The sequence below is a fragment of the Rattus norvegicus genome, chromosome X, assembly GCF_021556685.1.
Source record: "Rattus norvegicus strain SHRSP/BbbUtx chromosome X, alternate assembly SHRSP_T2T, whole genome shotgun sequence".
Lineage (NCBI taxonomy): Eukaryota > Metazoa > Chordata > Mammalia > Rodentia > Muridae > Rattus > Rattus norvegicus.
Window position 1 is genome coordinate 41,235,428 of NC_141554.1, and position 20,457 is coordinate 41,255,884.

The following is a 20,457-nucleotide window of genomic DNA, read 5'->3' on the forward strand; positions in this document are numbered from 1 at the left end:
GGGTCAAGTCACTCTCAGAAACAGTAAGACAAGCAAACACCAGAGTCAACCCAATGGCTAGGGGCAAGCGCAGGAACCTAATTAACAGAAACCAAGACTTGGCATCATCAGAGCATAGTTCTCCCACCAAAGAAAAAACTGGATACCAAACACACCAGAAAAGCAAGATTTAGATTTAAAATCACATTTTTATAATGATTCAGGACTTTAAGAAAGACATAAAGTACTCCATTAAAGAAATGCAGGAGGGGTTGGGGATTTAGCTCAGTGGTAGAGTGCTTGCCTAGCAAGCAGAAGGCCCTGGGTTCGGTCCCCAGCTCCGAAAAAAAGAAAAAAGAAAAAAAAAGAAATGCAGGAAAACACAAGTAAACAAATAGAAGTTCTTAGAGAGGAAACACAAAAATCCCTGAAAGAATTTCAGGAAAACCACCAAAAATGTGAAGGAATTGAAAATGGAAATAGAAACAATAAACAAAGTACAAAGGGAGACAACCCTGGATATAGAAAACCAAAGGGAGAGAAAAGGAGACATAGATACAGGCATCACCAACAGAATACAAGAGATAGAAGAGAAATCAGTCTGGAGGTTCCTCAGAAAATTGGACATTGAACTGCCTGAGGACCCAGCTATACCTCTCTTGGGCATATACCCAAAAGATGCCCCAACATATAAAAAAGACACGTGCTCCACTATGTTCATCGCAGCCTTATTTATAATAGCCAGAAGCTGGAAAGAACACAGATGCCCTTCAACAGAGGAATGCATTCAAAAAATGTAGTACATCTACACTACACAACGGAGTACTACTCAGCTATCAAAAACCATGACTTCATGAAATTCATAGGCAAATGAATGGAACTGGAAAATATCCTGAGTGAGGTAACTCAATCACAGAAAAACACACTTGGTAAGCACACATTGATAAGTGGATATTAGCCAAAAAGCACAAATTACCCATGATGTAATCCACAGACCACAGGAAGCTCAAGAAAAAAGATGACCAAAATGTGGATGCCACCACTCCTTCTTAAAAGGGGAAAAATATAAAAAAAAAAAAAAAAAAAAAAAAGGGGAAAAATATCCATACGAGGGGATATGGAAGCAAAGTTTAGAGCAGTGATTCAAGGAACGACCATTCAGAGCCTTTGCCACATGTGGCTCATATATATACAGCCACTAAAACTAGATTAAGACTGGTGCTGAAACAGACTGGATATAGATCTCTCCTAAGAGACACATCCAGAGCATTTCCAATACAGAGATCAATGCTAGCAGCAAAACACAGAACTGAGAACAGGACCCCCTTGAAGGGAATTAGAGGAAGGACTGAAAGAGGTGAAGGAGCTTGCAACCCCATAAGAACAACAATGCCAACCAACCAGAGCTTCCAGGGACTAAACCACTACCGAAAGTCTATAAATGGACTGACCCAGGGCTCCAACCGCATATATAACAGAAAATAGCCTTGTTCGGGCACCAGTGGAAGGAGAAGCCCTTGATCCTGCCAAGGTTGTACCCCCAGTACAGGGGAATATTTGGGGGCAGTAAGGGGGATGGATGGGGGAATACTCATATAGGGGAAGAGGAGTTGAGGAGATTGGAGCTTACGGACAGGAAACCGGGAAGGGAAATAACATTTGAAATGTAAGTAAAGAAATATATCTAATAAAAAATAAAAAAAGAGACACAGATCGATATTTTGCAAACATAAAATCAGTTGTGAAAACATACAGTATCTAGAAAAAGGAACTATATTATCAACTGGAAGAAAAAAAATAGCTGTTTTCTCCTTTTTTCTCCACTGTCCATGCCTAGATATATTTTATCACACATTGCTAGATCAGGAAATTATTAAACATTATAATTCAAAGTTGGTTTCTCCTTCATGCACTGTACTGATTAAATTTGTAAATTTAGTCATTCTAGGTTAGGGATCATCTACAGTCACAGTATAGTATAAAAAATATGGGGGTTGGGGATTTAGCTCAGTGGTAGAGCGCTTGCCTAGCAAGCGGAAGGCCCTGGGTTCAGTCCCCAGCTCCGAAAAAAAGAAAAAAGAAAAAAAATATGCAGAAAAGTAGAATACACATAACTTCTTTCAAACTGAAAGTTAATAATTCACAAAGTAAAATACAAATATATTCTTGTTACATAAAAGAAAAAAGCCTTAAGGGATTATGAACGAAAGTCATATGAAAGAGAACCCTGGGTGAACTATCACCACAAACAAAAAACCATCAAATAAACAAGTATCACCACCACCATACCCACAACCACTACCTCATAGCTGGAGATGTAGCGCAATATAGAAGAAAAAAATGGTGCTGAAGGGTCGTAACCTTCTCAATCACACATTCCAATTTCACCATATGTTAAGCAAAAAACATCAGTTTGCAGAGTAAATTCAAAGTTTTTATCTTGTGATATGTCTATTCTACCTGTAACCATTTTGCACAGCAAGATTCTTTTTCTCTTGCAATAGTCCTATATTTACTCTGAGACTTTTCTTTACTCAATCACCATTCCCTCCAGAATTTAAGTTACTTTCACATTTGCCATACATTTCTATATTTGTTATTTTTAAAGGACTATCCCCCAGTCTATTTCTCTTCACTATAAAATAAACTTGTAGAGCCCACCTCCAGTAGAAAGATAGAGCATCAAGTGAGGGATGGGGTTGCCATTCCAAAGTCAAAATTCTGACCCATAATTCTTCCTGTCTGAAAGAAATGCAGGGATAGAAATGGAGAAGAGCCTGAGGAAAAGAAGGTCCAGCAACAGTCCCAAAGTGAGAGCCAGATCAAGGGGAGGCCCCAAGACCTGACACCATTACTGAAGCTATGGGGCATTTACCTATCATGACTGCCCTCCAAAAGACCCAACAAGCAGTTGAAAGAGTCAGATGCAGATATGTGCACCCAACCAATGGACAGAAGCTGCTGAACCCTGTGGTTGAATTCGGGAAAAGCTGGAGGAAGCTGAGAAGAAGGATGACCCTGTAGAAGGGCCAGCGGTCTCAATTAACCTAGACCCCTGAGATCTCTTAGACACTGGGCCACCAACCAGACAGCATAGACCATCTGATATCAGGCCCCAACCCATATACAGCAGAAGACTGTGGGGTATGGGTTCTGTCAAAGAAGATGCACCTAATTCTCAAGAGACTGGAAGCCCCAGAAAGTAGGGAAGTCTGGTAAGGTGGGCAGTGGGGACATCCTTGTGGAGACAGGTGGGCAGGGAGGAGGTATGGGCTGTGGAATAGTCAGACGGTGAACTGGGATGGGAATAAAAATCTAGAGTCTAAAAATAATTAAATAAAAAGGAATATAAAAAAAGACATTTCCTGAAGGCAGATAGGTCTTGGCTACATAGTATCATATACAGATCTGCATCACAGAAACATTTACCAAAATTACCTATTAATATCTACTTGATAGAGATAGCAGCAAGGAACTGGTATGTATTACTGTGCTGTAATGGGTTGTTTTAAAACACAGAAGCATTCAATGACAAGAATACCATACCTAAAAGCCCTTTTCTATTCCCAACTTCCTCTACATACCTTACCTACTCATTCTGGTTAATGAGACAGGTAATATTTAATGGGGTAAATTTTACTTATGCATACATTTCATTCCACTAGTAAGCTTGTATTAAACTCAAGGCCAGTGAATTTTAGCAATGATTCCTTGGAGTCATTTCTTTGAAAGAACACATCTATATTATCAAAGCATTAAATTTAGAAACACCTTTATAAATGATGAACACTATAATAATGAACAGAAATCTATGACAGCTTCCATGGGCTCAAAGATTTTATTAATCACATAGATTTTACTTAAGAATATCAAAGAATCCGTTTACCTTTAAAATAGCAACAGAACCATGTAAAATATATTTAATACTTATTCTGTCCAACTTTTAAAATTATGGTAGATATGTGACTAATGAAATATTCAAATGGTTCTAAAAGGTTTTGGTGTTGAATTAGAATCCAAGGCCCTGCATGCTAAGCACTCATTCTATACTGAGCTACAGCCCCAGAACTTATGTATACATTTCAACTGAGTAGTAATTAGAGGTAATTTTTAAAATAGCTATCTCCCATACCCACTCAATGTTTATAATACCACAGCTCCAACATTCTAACTATGACTTCTGGCTTTGCCCATATTCTGGAACATGAGATTCTTGGTGAATAGGAAGACCAGCAGTCTCAACTAACCTGGACCCCTGAGATCTCTGACACTGAGCCACCAACCCGGCAGCATACAACAGCTGATTTGAAGCCCACAACAAACATACAGCAGAGGACTGCTGGATCTGGCACAGTTTGAGGCCCCAGGGAATGGGGAGGCCTGACGAGGTAGGATGGGACAGAGTGGGGGCATGGGGACATCCTCTTTAAGACTGAAGTGAGGGATGGGACAAGGAACTGTTGGAGGGTAGACTGGGAGAGGGATAAGGACTGGACTGTAAAAAAAAGATTAAAGATAATTATTTAAGAAAAGTTTCCGGGGTTGGGGATTTAGCTCAGTGGTAGAGCGCTTGCCTAGCAAGCGCAAGGCACTGGGTTCAGTCCCCAGCTCCGAAAAAAAGAAAAAAAAGTTTCCTGGGGAGCTCTCAAAAATTCTAATTATCGTAATTTGAATCTTCCCTTTTCTCTACTACCTAGACTAGAGAATGGTATTACCAGTCTACCTGCCATTCAAATTTGACATCAAGTTCTAATACCAATGCTATTAAACACAACATTATCAAAATCAGATCTAAAATGACAGAACATGTAATTGGGAATTAGCTTACGAATTTTTCCTGGTGGCTGTAATATATCTCCTGTGAGGCGACACCATCCAACTGGAAAGATATCTCGGGAGTCATAGCTGCACCAATAATCAAACGCTCCACTCCATCCATCAAAAGTAATATGAACTTGATCTCCACTGACAGCTCCAATTGTGGCAGGGCAGATCATAAATGGATTTTTTCTGTCGATAGCTTCAATCTTCATCCCAACTATAAAATTATTCTGGGGTGGACGTGGTGGTTCCTAAAGATACAAATGATCAATGAGACAATATTTTTCAACACAGGACTTCTCTGTGTAACCCTGGCCATCCTGGAACTCACTCTGGACCCCGACATCTGGCTGGCCTTAAAATCAAGAGATTCGCCTGCCTCTGCCTCCAGAGTCTTTGGATTAATGGCCTGGCAAAGACTTGTTTATCCAGCATCTTTTAAGGGCAGGCATGGCACACACTTGTAATTCAAATTCAATTCAAAGGCCTTAAGGTTTGGTCTACTGAGTGGGAAGATTTGTTTTTAACAGTCAGCCAAGTTAACCAAAAGAGAGAAGGTACAGAGTGGATTCATTAGAGAATATTTTTGAAAACTTATATCCCAATAAATTTGAAAACATGTATGAAAAGTAAGTTTTTAGATGTTTATCGTCTACCAAAATTGGACCAAGATATATCTTAAGACAGCAACACTGGGATAGAGGGTTTCCAGAGAGGAAACCAGGAAAGGGGATAACATTTGAAATGTAAATATAGAAAATACCTAATAAAAAGGAAAAGGAAAAAAGAAAATAAAAGTTGAGAACTATTAGACTATGGAAAAAAAAAGACAGCAACACATCTGTAATTCACAATGAGACAAAAGTAGTAATGGTATCCCTTGCACTTTAAGAAAAGCCAAAGGCCCTGGGTTCGGTCCCCAGCTCCGAAAAAAAGAACCAAAAAAAAAAAAAAAAAAAAAAAAAAGAAAAGCCAAAGGCTAGCTAGATGATTTCACTGCCGAATACACTAGTATTTGAAGACCTAATACTAATGCTTTTCATATTTCATAAAATAGAAAAGGATCAAGCATGGCCAAGCTATTCGATAAAGCCAGTATTATCCTGATATAAAAGACAGATAAAGGTGAACAAAAAGAAATTTCCTGGGGTTGGGGATTTAGCTCAGTGGTAGAGCGCTTGCCTAGGAAGCGCAAGGCCCTGGGTTCGGTCCCCAGCTCCGAAAAAAAGAACCAAAAAAAAAAAAAAAAGAAAGAAAGAAAAGAAAAATTTCCTCAATAAACATAAATGCAGAAATTCTCAACAAAATACTTCAAAACCAGATTAAGAAAAACAATTATATGGCACACCATGATTGAATTGATTTTATATCAGCATTATAAGAATGGTAAACATAAACCAATTTATAAATGTAACAGTAAAAAGTAAGATCAGGGTCAAAATTCACATTATTAGCTCAACAGAAACAGAAAGGGCCTTAAATAATGTTTAACATCCATTCATAAATAAGGTTTTAAACAAACTACAAGCAGAAGAAGCACAAACATAATAAGCCATACTCAACGTTATAGTTACTGAGGAAAGCAAGGAATGCAGCAGTCCCTCTACAATCAAGAAGGAGAGAAACAAGTATGCCTATACTCCCTTTATTCTCAGTCAACTGCAGTGACTTAGCCAGAGCATCAAGGGAAATGAGGGATACAAGTAGGAAGGGAAAAGGTCAAATAATCCTTATTTTCAAATGATATACCTGTAAAAGATCCTAAGCACTCCTCCATAAAACTCTTAGATCTGATAGATACTATCAAAAAAGTAGTGGGATTCACCATCAACATAGAAAAATGAGTACTTTTACAGCAAAATAACAATAAGTATTCTGAAAATAAATCAGAAAAATATCCCATTTAGGACAGCCTAAAAATGTCAGGCATAAATGTAGCAAAGGAGTTAAAAAGACTTCTACAAAAACAAAAACAAAAAAAAAAGCCAAAAGAAAACAAAAAGGCACAAACACACTAAGGTTACTTGTGCTGGCTAGTCTTATCAATTTTACATAAGCTAGTTTTCTCTGAGAGGAGAAAACCCCAATTGAGAAAATGCCTTTATAAGAATCCCCTGTGGGTCATTTTCTTAATTAGTGGTTGACAAATCATTTTATTAAGAGATTGATGTGTGATGGCTCAGCCCATTGTGGGTTATGTCATCCCTGAGATGTAATGCAGTCTCTTAAATAGCTAAGTAGTTAAAATGAGGACAGTAACATAATTCTAATATAACAAAAGTGTCCTTAAGCACAGGATAGTAGGACAAGGCATAATTACCACATATACAGGCTACATGAAAGCACAGGAATACAGTACCTACTAGCCAAAGAGAGGACCATCAGAGAGACGTCCTGGCTACACCTTTATGTCAGACTTCTAATCTCCAGAACCGATGTTTAAATAAACCTAGCCATCAACAGTGAAAATTTTAAAACACTGAAGAAAAATAGTGATGATACCAACAGGGAAGGTCTCCTATGCACATGGAATGCTAAGATTGATATTACAAAAATGATTATTGTACCAAAAACAATCTACAGATTCAATTCAATCTCCACCAATATTCTAACATGATTTTTTTACAGAAATTGAAAAAACAATCATAAAATTGATATGGAAGCCCCAAAAACTTGGAAGCTAAAACAATCCTTAACAATTACACAACAACAAATCACTGCCGGATGTGTCTCTAGTCCCGATTTCAAGTTATACATTAGAGCCACAGTAGTAAAACCAGCATGGCACTAGAACGAAACAGACACAGTGATCACTAAGAGCACTGAGGACCCAGGTTATAAGTACATGCACCTACAGCTACCTGATTTATTTTTGACGATGATGCCAAAAACATAGATTAGGGGAAAGATAGCTATCTAAACAAACTGTATCAGGAAAGCTGGCTATCTACATGTAGAAGAGTGAAATTAGATCCTTCTCTCTCACCTTGCACACAAATCAATGCCAAATGAATAAAAAAAAAATCTCAATGTTAGAGCTGAAACTCTCAAACGTCTAAAAGAGTAGGAATAAACTTCAGTATATAAGCTGAGATAAGGGCCTTCCGAATAGGGCTCCAGCCACCCAGGATTAAAGACATCAACAGTTTTGATGTCATGAAATTAAAAGGCCTCTGTATTACAAAGGAAACTATTAATCAACTACTCCATGTGCAGAGAATAAATGTTCTCAGAGAGCTCAGCCACAAATGTGATAATCATATCACATACCCCTAGTATCAGAAGGCTCAGGAATCATTTTGGAAGAGGGAGATAGGAAGTTTCTAAGAGCCAAAGGTCAAAGTGAACCAGGACAAAACAGTATCTTCCTGGCTGTGATGTACCTGCTAGACTAATGAACTCTCACCAACTGTAGTTGCTATTGTGAACTGCATGGTGTCTCTTTGACCCCAAATTTCTGTTGAAATATTACCAATATTTGAAAACAGGCTTTATCCAGTTTGACTGGTGTGCCTTAATAAGAGTAAGATACCCACGTGCACACATATAGTGGAAGCCATGTAAGAACACAAGAAACGAGTCAACGATAAACCAAGGTGAGCCTCAACAGAGACCAGTCTTCAAGGGACCCTGATTTTTGTTCTTCCAGTCTCCAAACTGTGGAAAAACTTTTTTTATTATGTAAGCCACTAGTCTTTGTTATAATGACCCTAACAAACTCACTCAATATTTGCCTATAATTTAAAAAAAAATATTCCTCTGTCAGAAAAGAAAAACGTGGTAAGCATTCCAATGAAAACAATAAAATCACGTTCTATAGGACAGAAACTTTTCTTACCTTCTTAAAGAACACTGCAGGTGCCAGTTCAGATCCAGTTAGTACACGTAGTAAAAACATGGGCCATGATGAAGCATTCATTCTATAACCTGTTTTATAAATTATATAGCATTTAAAAAAAACTGTGAAGCTATGACAATGGAGAAAAAATGGGTAACACTGACCAATCCTCTTAAGAGAATAACTTGATAAGGACTTGAGTAAAAGATAAATCTTCATGTAGCCATAGTTACCATTGTAATGTCTGGCACCAATATCAAAGTAGAACCAGAAACCTTTATTTTTAGAAAAGCCATTGGCTAGGGTTTGGCAACAAAATGCTTATGTTTGGGGCAGACCATAGTAATACAGGTAATCCACACCACAGCTCAGGAGGAGCTTTCATTCTATGTCTACCAGCCATGCAAGCATGGGAATAGGTTGCAAAAGGCTTCTAGCCCCTTTTTCTTAGAGTCTCTGACTTCTGTTCTTTCAGAAAAACCATGTCTGTTGAACTTTACAAATGTACATATATAAAATACATCTTATTCTACGTTTTAAAAGGAGAAAAACTATGAACACATTCTAGTTAACATTATGCATGCTTAAGTATTTAAGGAAACTATATTAATAGCAATGACTTCTCTGAGATACGTAAGATAGGTGAACAGATAAAAAATAAACCAAGTATGGTAAAATGAGGTAGTAAAGTCTATGGATAATCACTGGAAAATTCTTTTACATTTGTCTATGTCTGAAAATTCTCATAAAATATTAGGAAAAGAACTGCTTCCTTCAGCAATCTTTACATATACTAAACATAATCTTGAAATTTATATGATAAGTTACCAAAAGAGGCTTATTTATAAATTTTACCAACTTATATCAACATTAGGCATACTGTTTTCTGAAGCAATCATTTTCACTCAAAACCTGCCTGACCCAAAGTTAGAATTGGAAAAGGGTTATACGCACTCTAATAAAAAAATTTTTAAAAAAATAAAAAATAAAGATTTGTTGGAACATAAAAATAACTTACTAGTAGGACTGTTTTATTTTAAGAACTGTTTATCCTTACCCAGTGGAGGCTGAAGTAAATCTCCTTCTTGTTCACATGTCCCAACAGGCTGTATATCTGATGAATCCACAAGTCTCCAAAAATCATTCTTATTGTCACCACCATCCAGTCGTAGACGTAATCGGGCCCCAGTAATTCCAATGACTGAAGCAACACACACTGAATCAATATTGCGAGGGTCACGGGCTTCCAACTTCATACCAATTTGGAATTCATTAGTTGGTGGAGTCTTAGCCTGTATGTAAATAACACTGTGTTAAAATGCATAAGCTATAAGAAAAGTGATTGCAAATTATGATACCAGAATAGCTCGGAGACATGTTTAGGTATAGTTACAGCAGCAGTTGAATGAGTTCAGGGTTACAAGGCTCAAGGCAAAAATCTCCCTTTTGACTGAAATGCGGCATAAACGCATTGGCCATCCCAAGCTTCACTTATAGGCACATCCAGAAACCCCAGCTATAGCTTATAAAATGCATCCTGAAAGACTTTTTAAAAAATAAGAATCTCATGAAGCTTCCTCTTGAAATGAGCAAACTAGAAGTCCTATCAAAGCCAATAATAAAGTCAACAGCACATTGCAAACATCCCTACATACTTTTAACCATCATCCCACAGGTGCCTCTATCTACCTTACACTCCAGATAGTCTCTGCCATCTCTTGATGGCCACCTTATTTTGCCTGTTTTTTTTTCTTCTTATTCTAACAATCTTAAATAGTGTCTGTTCCATGAGCCTTGTCAATACAAGGTTATATTTCTTATAATTATTGCCTTTTCTGTGTTTCTCTCTACATAGGCCATTTAAAAATTACTGCAAAGAGATCATCTGGTAATCAGTGGCACAAACATAATCCCACATTCCCCTCATACTATCAGAGCTATGTAACCACACAGACACTCTTCTACAAGTCAATAATGAATGTTACTGTATAAAATATCAAGAGAATTTTGGCATACCTGTCTGAAATATTCTGAAGGAGCACTTACAGATCCAGTCTCTTTCAAATACTTGTCCCAGTCAAAATAATCTGGAAAAATCATACAAAATTGGGTGAGTCTGTAGTTAAGTTTTTATCCTGAATACAATAATTTTAGTTTATACCTAGACAAGTAGGGGTATGAGAAGCTTTGAAGGGAGTAAAGGAAGGGGAGAAGTATTGCAATTACATTATAATCTCAAAAATAAAAAAGGAAAAAATACATCCTACAAACCAGGTTTTAACTCAATTTATATTCAATAATGCACTGAAGTAAAAGCAATTTCCTGGTAATAATGGTCCTGATAGGAATTATAACTCATATCCTCTGGATGAATTGTGGAGTAAAGCAGAGTAATTTTAAAGGAAGGTGCCTGAGGTGTGCAGTAGTAGTAGAGGCTCAGTGTTCAACAGTCTACACTGCAAGAAAGAAATGGGGACACTAGAAACCTAGGACATTTATATAGACTGTGCACATATGTCAAATATAAATTTGCTCAACAACTTTGTTTACATTTTATCATCACATTAATGTGAAGGCGCTTTGTTTTTTATGGGGATGTAAACGTGTTTTTAAAAAAAAATTCTAAGAGCCAGAGTAGTTCTTACTGGACTATTAAGTCTCCATCCATAGTGTGAAGAACATCGTGTTAAGACACAGCAGTAAGCCAGTGAGCAGTGCAGTCACGGAATAGATTACCGGGTCACTGCGAAGTAGTCTACGTACTTTTGCTGTGCTCTTCCATGTAGGCTTCATGGCACGCCGCAACATTATCAAAAAGCAGTGCATTCTGCCTGTTTTGAACATGTTTGTTCAATTCAGTGTCCCAGATAGATTGTCAAAACACTGACAAAACTGATTAGAAATACTAAAATTACAGATTTATATATCATTTAACTTTCAGCCAAAATCAAGTTTTTCTATACTCTTGTTATCTAGTATTTTTTTTACTTCTCTTCCATAGGTAAATCTGTCTTACCAGTTCTGATACGCAGAGTACTTCTTTATCCACTGGCTCCAATATGTATTATTTCAATTATTTACATCCAATTGCAGTCCAAAATATTAAAAAGAAAAATCCAGAAATAATTTATAAGTTTTAATGTGTAGCGTTGTTCTAACTAGTGAGATGAAATCTCACACTTAAATTCCATCCCACTCAAGGGACATATGCCATGAGTGTGCAACCAGCCTGTTAATCACTTAGTTACAACTCTGTCATCAGACTGCCTGCTAAGTTATCAGCCAGCCAGTGTTCAGATTATTTTCTGTTACTTTCACCTTAACAAAAGCTACAAAGCACAAGTATAGTGGTGCTGGTAATTTAGATATGTGAGAGAGAAACCATAAAGTACTACTTTTTAAGTGAAAAATGAAAACTCTCAACAACGAATGAAACACAGTATGTTACACTTCCTGATGTGTATGCTAATAGCTGCCAATCTTTTATTGTGCTTTATACACATGTATATATAAAACATATATTAATATCCAGTTTCAAGCATCTACTGGGATACAATCTTAGAATGTACTGCCCTGCAAGGGAAGGATTATCATAACTTTCAAGAACAGCACAGATGCCTAACAAACAAATTGTTGGCCAATCAGTTTTCTAGACAGTACAAATAAAAAGCCTAACAGGATCTATGGATTTCTGTAATATAAATAATGACACCATGGCTGACTGTAGGATACCAAAGCAAAGCCATAAAGCATGAAGTTGGGGGAAGATGTGCACAACTAGCTCTTCAAAGTCACTCTTAGCCACACCTGTATACCATAAAATAATATTTTTTCTACGTGTAACTATCCATGTACACTGCACATGCCATATATAAGACTATGGGGGCTGGGGATTTAGCTCAGTGGTAGAGCGCTTACCTAGGAAGCGCAAGGCCCTGGGTTCGGTCCCCAGCTCCGAAAAAAAGAACCAAAAAAAAAAAAAAGACTATGGAGTTTTTAAATAACTTAGCCAATTATCTAAAATTCCAGTTTGATTCTGTTTCCACATGATGTGGAATACTACCACAGTGTTAAAAACATGTGCTTCAGAAGCTGATATGCTCCTTTTCAGTATGGCTCTATGCATTATAAAATGTTGAACCTGTCATTTCATTTTCTTTGCCTCAGTTATCTCATTTATAAGGTATGAAAATTAATATATATGGTACCACGCAAGATTAATGTTACAACTGTCACTAAAATTGTAACTATTAAGCTTTGTCAAAAGTAAAAACAGAGATTTGCAGGTACACAATTAAATTGTCAAAATATTCTCTTGGTCTCCTAACCTTACGCACTATTTATTACAAATAACCTTACAAACAGGATTATTTTCTATCACATTGTTAGCCAATGACAAGCTATAGTATAGGTCATATAGAGACTTAATTTGCCTTAAAAAACTATTCACAACTGCTCATATGATAATCACTATGTTAACATAATGGAAACACACATGGATCTAAGCTTTACTAGATTAGATTTAACACACCTAACACAAGACTACAGGTGAAAATTCCTAACCAGCAACCAAAAGTCAGTCTGAAATTTTTGTTCTGACTTTGCATCATGTTCTCAGTAGAAAAGGAAAATACTAAGGTCATTGTTTCTTGGGGATGAGGTCTGGAAACTGATATATCTCTTCGAAGCATAGGTGCACATACATAACTGTGTAATCTGCTTGCTGCATACACACATTCTTCATGTCCTTCTTCCTATTAGCCTGGACTCCATTCTAATTTATACATAGGTTTAATAAATTGTAGCACATGGAATAGAATCTCTGTCAACTTTCTTGATTTTCTCTAGAGTAAATCAGTTATGTCTTTTACAATGCCAGATTTGGCTTCCTATGCTATGTGAGGACAATGAGCAGGAAGTATCTTAGACGAAGAATCTCCGTTTAATGATCAGCATACACTACTTTATAGCATTTATCACAACTATTAATTATTTACTATCTATCTTCCCACTTAAGCTCAGAGAAAGCAGAAATCACATTTATTCTGTTTGGTACTAGATTCCTCCATGGGCTATTAATATGTGTCGAGCATCATCCTATTACTACAGATGCAGGAGTTAAAAAAAAAGAAAAAAGTGAAAATCCTGTCTAAGAGTCACTCATCAGTTACTAAAAGAAAACGATAGAATCTAGGTCCTGAAATATATCTTCATTCAATTGCCTAGTTTATTAAGTTATCTCATTTTAAAATCAAAGTTTGATCATTTTAATGGCAATTTTCTGCCATTGAATATTGGACAAATTTGTACTTAAATATAATTGTTATTTCATGCAATCCTTTATCAACTCATCTTTAAATAAAATTAAAGTAAAGTGTTGCAGTAAATTTTTTACCTTTTCTACAACTAAGGTTTTTTTTTTTATGGTATTAGATGTTAGTACATACATAATAGACCAAAAGTAACCTGAGTTCATTATAACACTGAGAAACATAATGATGTATTAAATTACTTAAAAACCTACTGCTTTGCACATATGTACTTGACTGGGAAGTTCCCTCTTGAGCATCATTCTTGACATCCACTGATTCTAACCACAAGGAAAAAATAAGACTGAAATAATGAAATTTTTGAAAACACTTCAAAAATTATCTAATTAATTTCATTTTTAATGAGAACCTGTTTTAATTTTATAATTATCTTTCATTTTTATGTGTCCTACAATTTCAAGTGTAGTATACATTGTACTTGATTTTATTTACTCTACTTTTCACTATTAAAATGAATCACATAGAAGCAGGTATTTAATTCTGTCTCGCTCAGTGCTATATCCTTATAACACTTATATCCCAGGGCCTGGGACATGGAATGCTCTCATGAATTTGTTAAGTGAATGTGCCAATACATCTGAATGAACTACTCGTGGATCTCTAAACTGCTTAAAATAATTTCCTAGAAATAAAATGTTTTCAAGTGTTCAAAACATTTCACACAATCTAGAATATAACATACTTCAACAAACTACTCAAGTTTTCCTCCATGCTAAATTAAATAATTCAAATACTCAAAATCCTTGAGCTGCCACAAATCTAAAATATGTCACTCAGACTAATTATAATACATAAGAAAATTATATATACCCCAGCTCCAAAAAAAGAATAAAAAAAGAAAATTATATATAAAACTTAAGCATAATGCTAAAACTTAATATAAATCCTTAATATCATCAAATAATAGTATCACTGTTTTTCAAACTGCTTTCATGATCTTAAGTGTGAATGCTTAAATCTCAGAACTCAAAGTTCCTATAAAAACTGGTATATCTTTCAGGTTTTGATTAAGAAATTCTTGGGATCCATCCCATATGCAACCACCAAACCCAGTCACTAGTGCTTATGCCAAGAAGTGATTGCTGACAGGAGTATCATGTGGATGTCTCCTGAGAGGCTCCTGAGCCTTATGGATACAGATGAGGATGCTTGCAGCTAACCATCTGACTGAGCACTGGGAACCCCAATGGAGGTGTCAGAGAAAGGACTAAAGGAGTTGAAGGGGTTTGCAACCCCATAAGAAGAACAACAATATCAGCCAACCAGACCCTCCAGAGCTCCCAGGGACTAAACAGCCGTCCCAAGAGTATACATGGAGGGACCCATGGCTCTAGCCACATATGTAGCAGAGGATGGCATTGTTTGGCATCAATAGCAGAAGAGGCCCTAGGCCATGTGGAGGGTCCATTCCCCAGTGTAGGGGAATGCCAGGGTGGTGAGGTGAGAGTGGGTGGGTGGGAGGGGGAGCACCCTCTAGAAGCAGGGGAAAGGGGGAAGTTGGACGGAGAGGGGAAAGGGGGATAACATTTGAAATGTAAATACATATAATTACACTATAGCAGTCTTCAGACACACCAGAATGAGTGAGGTAACCCAATCACAGAAAAACACACATGGTATGCACTCATTGATAAGTGGCTATTAGCCCAAATGCTTGAATTACCCTAGATGCATAGAACACATGAAACTCAAGACGGATGATCAAAATGTGAATGCTTCACTCTTTCTTTAAAAGGGGAATAAGAATACCCTTGGCAGGGAAGAGACAGGCAAAGATTAAAACAGAGACTGAAGGAACACCCATTCAGAGCCTGCCCCACATGTGGCCCATACATATACAGCCACCCAATTAGACAAGATGGATGAAGCAAAGAAGTGCAGACTGACAGGAGCCGGATGTAGATCGCTCCTGAGAGACACAGCCAGAATACAGCAAATACAGAGGCGAATGCCAGCAGTAAACCACTGAACTGAGAATAGGACCCCCGTTGAAGGAATCAGAGAAAGAACTGGAAGAGCTTGAAGGGGCTCGAGACCCCATATGTACAACAATGCCAAGCAACCAGAGCTTCCAGGGACTAAGCCACTACCTAAAGACTATACATGGATTGACCCTGGACTCTGACCTCATAGGTAGCATTGAATATCCTAGTAAGAGCACCAGTGGAAGGGGAAGCCCTGGGTCCTGCTAAGACTGAACCCCCAGTGAACTAGACTGTTGGGGGGAGGGCGGCAATGGGGGGGGGGGATGGGGAGGGGAACACCCATAAAGGAGGGGTGGGGGAGGGATTAGGGGGATGTTTGCCCGGAAACCGGGAAAGGGAATAACACTCGAAATGTAAATAAGAAATACTCAAGTTAATAAAAAAAAAGAAATGTAAATACACAAAATATCCAATAATAAATAAAAAATGAAGAGACAGGAGATGGTAAATAAAAAATATAAGAAACCAGAAGGAGAAACACTAGTGAAGGATAGGCTTAGCAGGGATGAACAGCAGGGAGATGGGGGAAAGCAGAGGGGAGGAAGAGGGGCAAACAAAACCAAGTATGTGTGAAAGTGGAAAAAAATAAAACCCAAACGAATGCAGAAAAAAGAAATTCTTGATGGAATATAAAAATTTTAGAGGAATATATAGTCTTATTTCTGCTTAAATTTTCTGCAGAAAGCACACACTTACATTAATGCAATAGTTCTATATTAAAAACTTCTAAGACAAAAAGTACAACTGTAATGACACAGGTCTTACTCTAGGGAAACCAAGAATCTACTTATAAATACTACACCAAGACAATTCATTCAATAAACAAATTAAGCAAATTAAAGGAAAACATTCAGAATCCAACATGCAATCAGGAAAAAAAATAGTAAGATATGTAAAACTTGAGCAAAGAACAAGAAAGCAAATGTGTGAAGAATGAATTATGAGAAATAAAGCACAACAAAGTATAAACCACTATGACCTATTGAGTCAATAAGAAGCACACTTCTACCTACAGAAAGACAGGATGAAAGAATTATTCATTTATTCATATTACAGTTAAGAAAGGGAAGGGGGAAGAGGGCAAATGTGGGATAGGAGGTGTGTGGAGGGGTAAATGGGAAGGATATCATTTGAGAAGTAAACGAGTGGAATGAATACTTAAAAAGAAAAAGAATTGTATTTATTTCATTTGTATTTTCTATTTTAAACTATTTTTTTATTTTCTGTTGGGATGACCTGAAAAAGTGCTTTTCACATGCTAGTCAAGTTACTCTTAATGCTCAACTTACATCCCTGGTACAGGAGATTTTGATTCTTACCTTGGTTTTGTCAAAGACTATTGTATGACCTATTCAGTTACCTCCATGACTTATAGTCTTCTTATTTATAAAATTAAGGTTGAAAATTCAAAGCATATATCTCTAGTATAAATTTTTTAAAAACCATTGTATTTGGAGGTGAGAGAGAAGGCTCAGCTGTTAAGTGCACTTGCTGCTTTTGTAGACAGCCTAAGTTTAGTTCCTAGGATCCATGTTAGGATACTATTACCCAAATTATAACCGATTATCCATATTAGGATAATAACAACTGACTGAAGCAACAACTCCAGGAGATTTGATGCCTTCTTTGAGTTGCTGATAGAATATGCCTAAAGAGAAATCTAAGAAAGAATTTCTTCTTTCCAATATTTAATTAGAAATCATTCTAGGAGGAAAACACTAGAAACAAAATGTGACACTATTCAATAAGGAAAAGAGTATATAATTAAGCAGGCAGTTGTTTAATATATTTTAAAGGCTTTATTTCAAAAGTTCAATATCCGGTAGTATACTTGTTACAAACAAATAACTAAAAAACAGCATTTAGATAAGCAAACCTTACCTTCATTTGCTGTTTGCCCCATGGTATTCACTTCTGCTGTATTTTCCTACAAAGAAAAGCACAGAACACCTTAATTTAAGCACTATACATTTCTAAAAGGTAATAGTAATAAAAATGAGTTTCAGGGTCAGATCACTTCAATAGCTTCCCGCTGAACAAAAATAAGGTAGCTGTGAGCTAGAAAACAAGTTAAGAGTAGTGATTTCTAATGGAACCTGGGTAAGTATAGAGCTTCTCTTTAGGGGAAATCAAAAATGAAAGGCTAAATCCAAGTAGATAGTAGGTAGGAAGCCATTAGTATTCAAATTGAGGCTTATACCAGAGCCCTCATAATAATACCAAAAAGTTGAAAAACCATGAATGCAATGAAATGAAAAACTCCATGAATCAAGTCTAACAAAAATTACTTCTTAGGAGCCAAATGAGTACTGTAGTATACACCTATAATCCCAATACTAAAGACGTTGTAGCAGGAGGATCTTGAATTTTAAGTGATCATGGATTACATGGTAAGAGTCTGTCTCAAAAATTCAAGAAAATTAATTTTAGGAAAAAATGTTTGTTAGGAAGCTGGCATCACTACTGATCAGATTTTTACCTTCATGCCCTTAACATGCTCCATACTCTAAAACAAAGATAGTAGACCATTATAAAGTTTCAATCCAGATCAAAATTTACATATGAATAAACATTATAAAGAGGTCAGGTGTATAGAAAATCTCAAAAGAACATGTCAACTCTATAGTCCTGTAGTTAAGATATATATATATATATATATATATACATACACACACATATATATATATTTACTAAATATAATTTTATAAGTAAAGGAATATACTCATGAACTCACCCAGAAAGAATTCTATTATTTCTAACCTGAGACTTACTTGCATTTAAATCCTCACCTCCCCTAACTTGCTTCTTCTGATAGATTTTCCTTATCAATACCAATACTTCTTTTGATACTTAGCTTTATATTTGTTGTCGTTTCACTCATATATTCAATCAGTAGCCAAAACTTACTTAGGTTACTACACAGCTAATTTTCCTTCCCCTTGACACTCACTGGTTTACACTTTCATTCAGTCACATCTGGTATACCAAAAGGACTGTCTGACATTGTTTTACCATTGGTATACTTTTCTACCATAATAGTACATATCAGATGGTCTGGGCTGTCTTCCTCCTAAATCACCCTCTTGTTGCAACTGGCTATGCAATTAAGAAAAAAATCCACGGCTTTCTGTGGGGTAACACTAAGATCCTCCATAATTTCAAAATCACCGGATATATATTTACTCACACACACACACACACACACACACACACCTATACCACCTTAACCCCAAATACTCTTGTTTTCAATGACTCTGTGTATTGTTTTGACTGCTTTTTGAGATATTACCAGTGCTTTGATATCATCAATAAATACAACCTCTTTTCTGAAAGCTTTACTTTATTCAATACAAGTATCTAATTCCAAGTTTGGTTATTGATTTACTTAACAACTTTGGATATAATTCCTAGGATGGGCTTGGTACTATGCTGATGGAAGATACACACTCTAGAGTTAGCAGTGTAGAACATGCCTATAATCTAAGCACTAAGGAGGCTCAAACAAGGAATTTGAAGCCAGATTTGCTACCCAGCAAGACCTTATGACTAAAGAAGAGAAGGATGGAGGGGGTGAAGGAGACATACAATCTAATATACAAAGTCTGCGAATCTGGGGCTAGAGAGATGCTCCATAGTTAATAGCTCTTACAGTGGACTGGTGTTCAGTTCCCAGCAAACATGTTAGGGACCTTGTACTGCCTTTAACTACAGCTCCAGGGGGCTTGATGAACATAAGCGCAAAACATCATAATGAATACATAAACAGACAGAAAAGAGCACATGCAAAAAAACATAGTAATGAGAAGACAGACACACAAAAAACATAAATTATGTTTTGAAAAGCTGAAAATTCTACAGAAGGAAATAGCATTATTAAACAAAGCAAAATTATAGGCATTAAGGGGGGGTTTAAATATTCTATTGTCAGAAAGAACAATCAACTTAGAATATAAAAGACTTTTTTGAACTTATTATATAATTTATTTGTGGGGGGGGCTTAGAGCACTCCTACAAACAAGATAAATGTTCCTAAAACCTGCCAGACTTTATGCAAGAATTGAAATAGGCTCCAACCACAGAGTAACACAGTAGAGGCGGGGCAAGGATTCCTTATAAGCATAGGGAAAGAGAAGTTATTATAGGAAGCAAAGTGACTTTGTGGCGACAATTTTTCAAAGGAGAAAGAGGCCAAAACTGTATACACAAAAATATTATACTGAAACTTGAACGTGTGGAACTCAACTGCAGATCTAACAGAATGCTGCCTCTAAAGAAGATACTAAAACAAGAAAAGATCAAGTGATCCAATTCTAAGTTTCATGTTTTGTTATGATGACAGTAAAATAATGTTATATTTGTGTGCATATGCATAACGTGTTGGGGGTGGTTGTGGGTCATTCACATAGCTGATAGTTTCAAAGAGCAGAGAAAGAACAAAATGAAATTTCAGATTAAAGACGACAGAAGCTCCTGCCTCTGCCACTAGCATTATGAAATCTGTTGT

At 36.5% G+C, this 20,457-nt stretch overlaps 1 protein-coding gene across 5 annotated transcripts in view; it reads right to left on the reverse strand.

The window, feature by feature from the left end:
* Positions 1–20,457, reverse strand: part of Scml2 (Scm polycomb group protein like 2) — a 154,535-nt gene that overhangs the window by 80,765 nt on the left and 53,313 nt on the right. For all 5 annotated transcript variants that reach the window (XM_087600965.1, XM_087600963.1, XM_087600966.1 and 2 more), the window contains 5 exons: positions 17,835–17,880; positions 10,655–10,725; positions 9,696–9,930; positions 8,639–8,727; positions 4,808–5,051 (listed from right to left, as the gene is read on the reverse strand). In XM_087600965.1, coding sequence (XP_087457091.1) covers positions 4,808–5,051; positions 8,639–8,727; positions 9,696–9,930; positions 10,655–10,725; positions 17,835–17,880 — 685 coding nt within the window. The remainder of the gene's footprint in view (positions 1–4,807; positions 5,052–8,638; positions 8,728–9,695; positions 9,931–10,654; positions 10,726–17,834; positions 17,881–20,457) is intronic.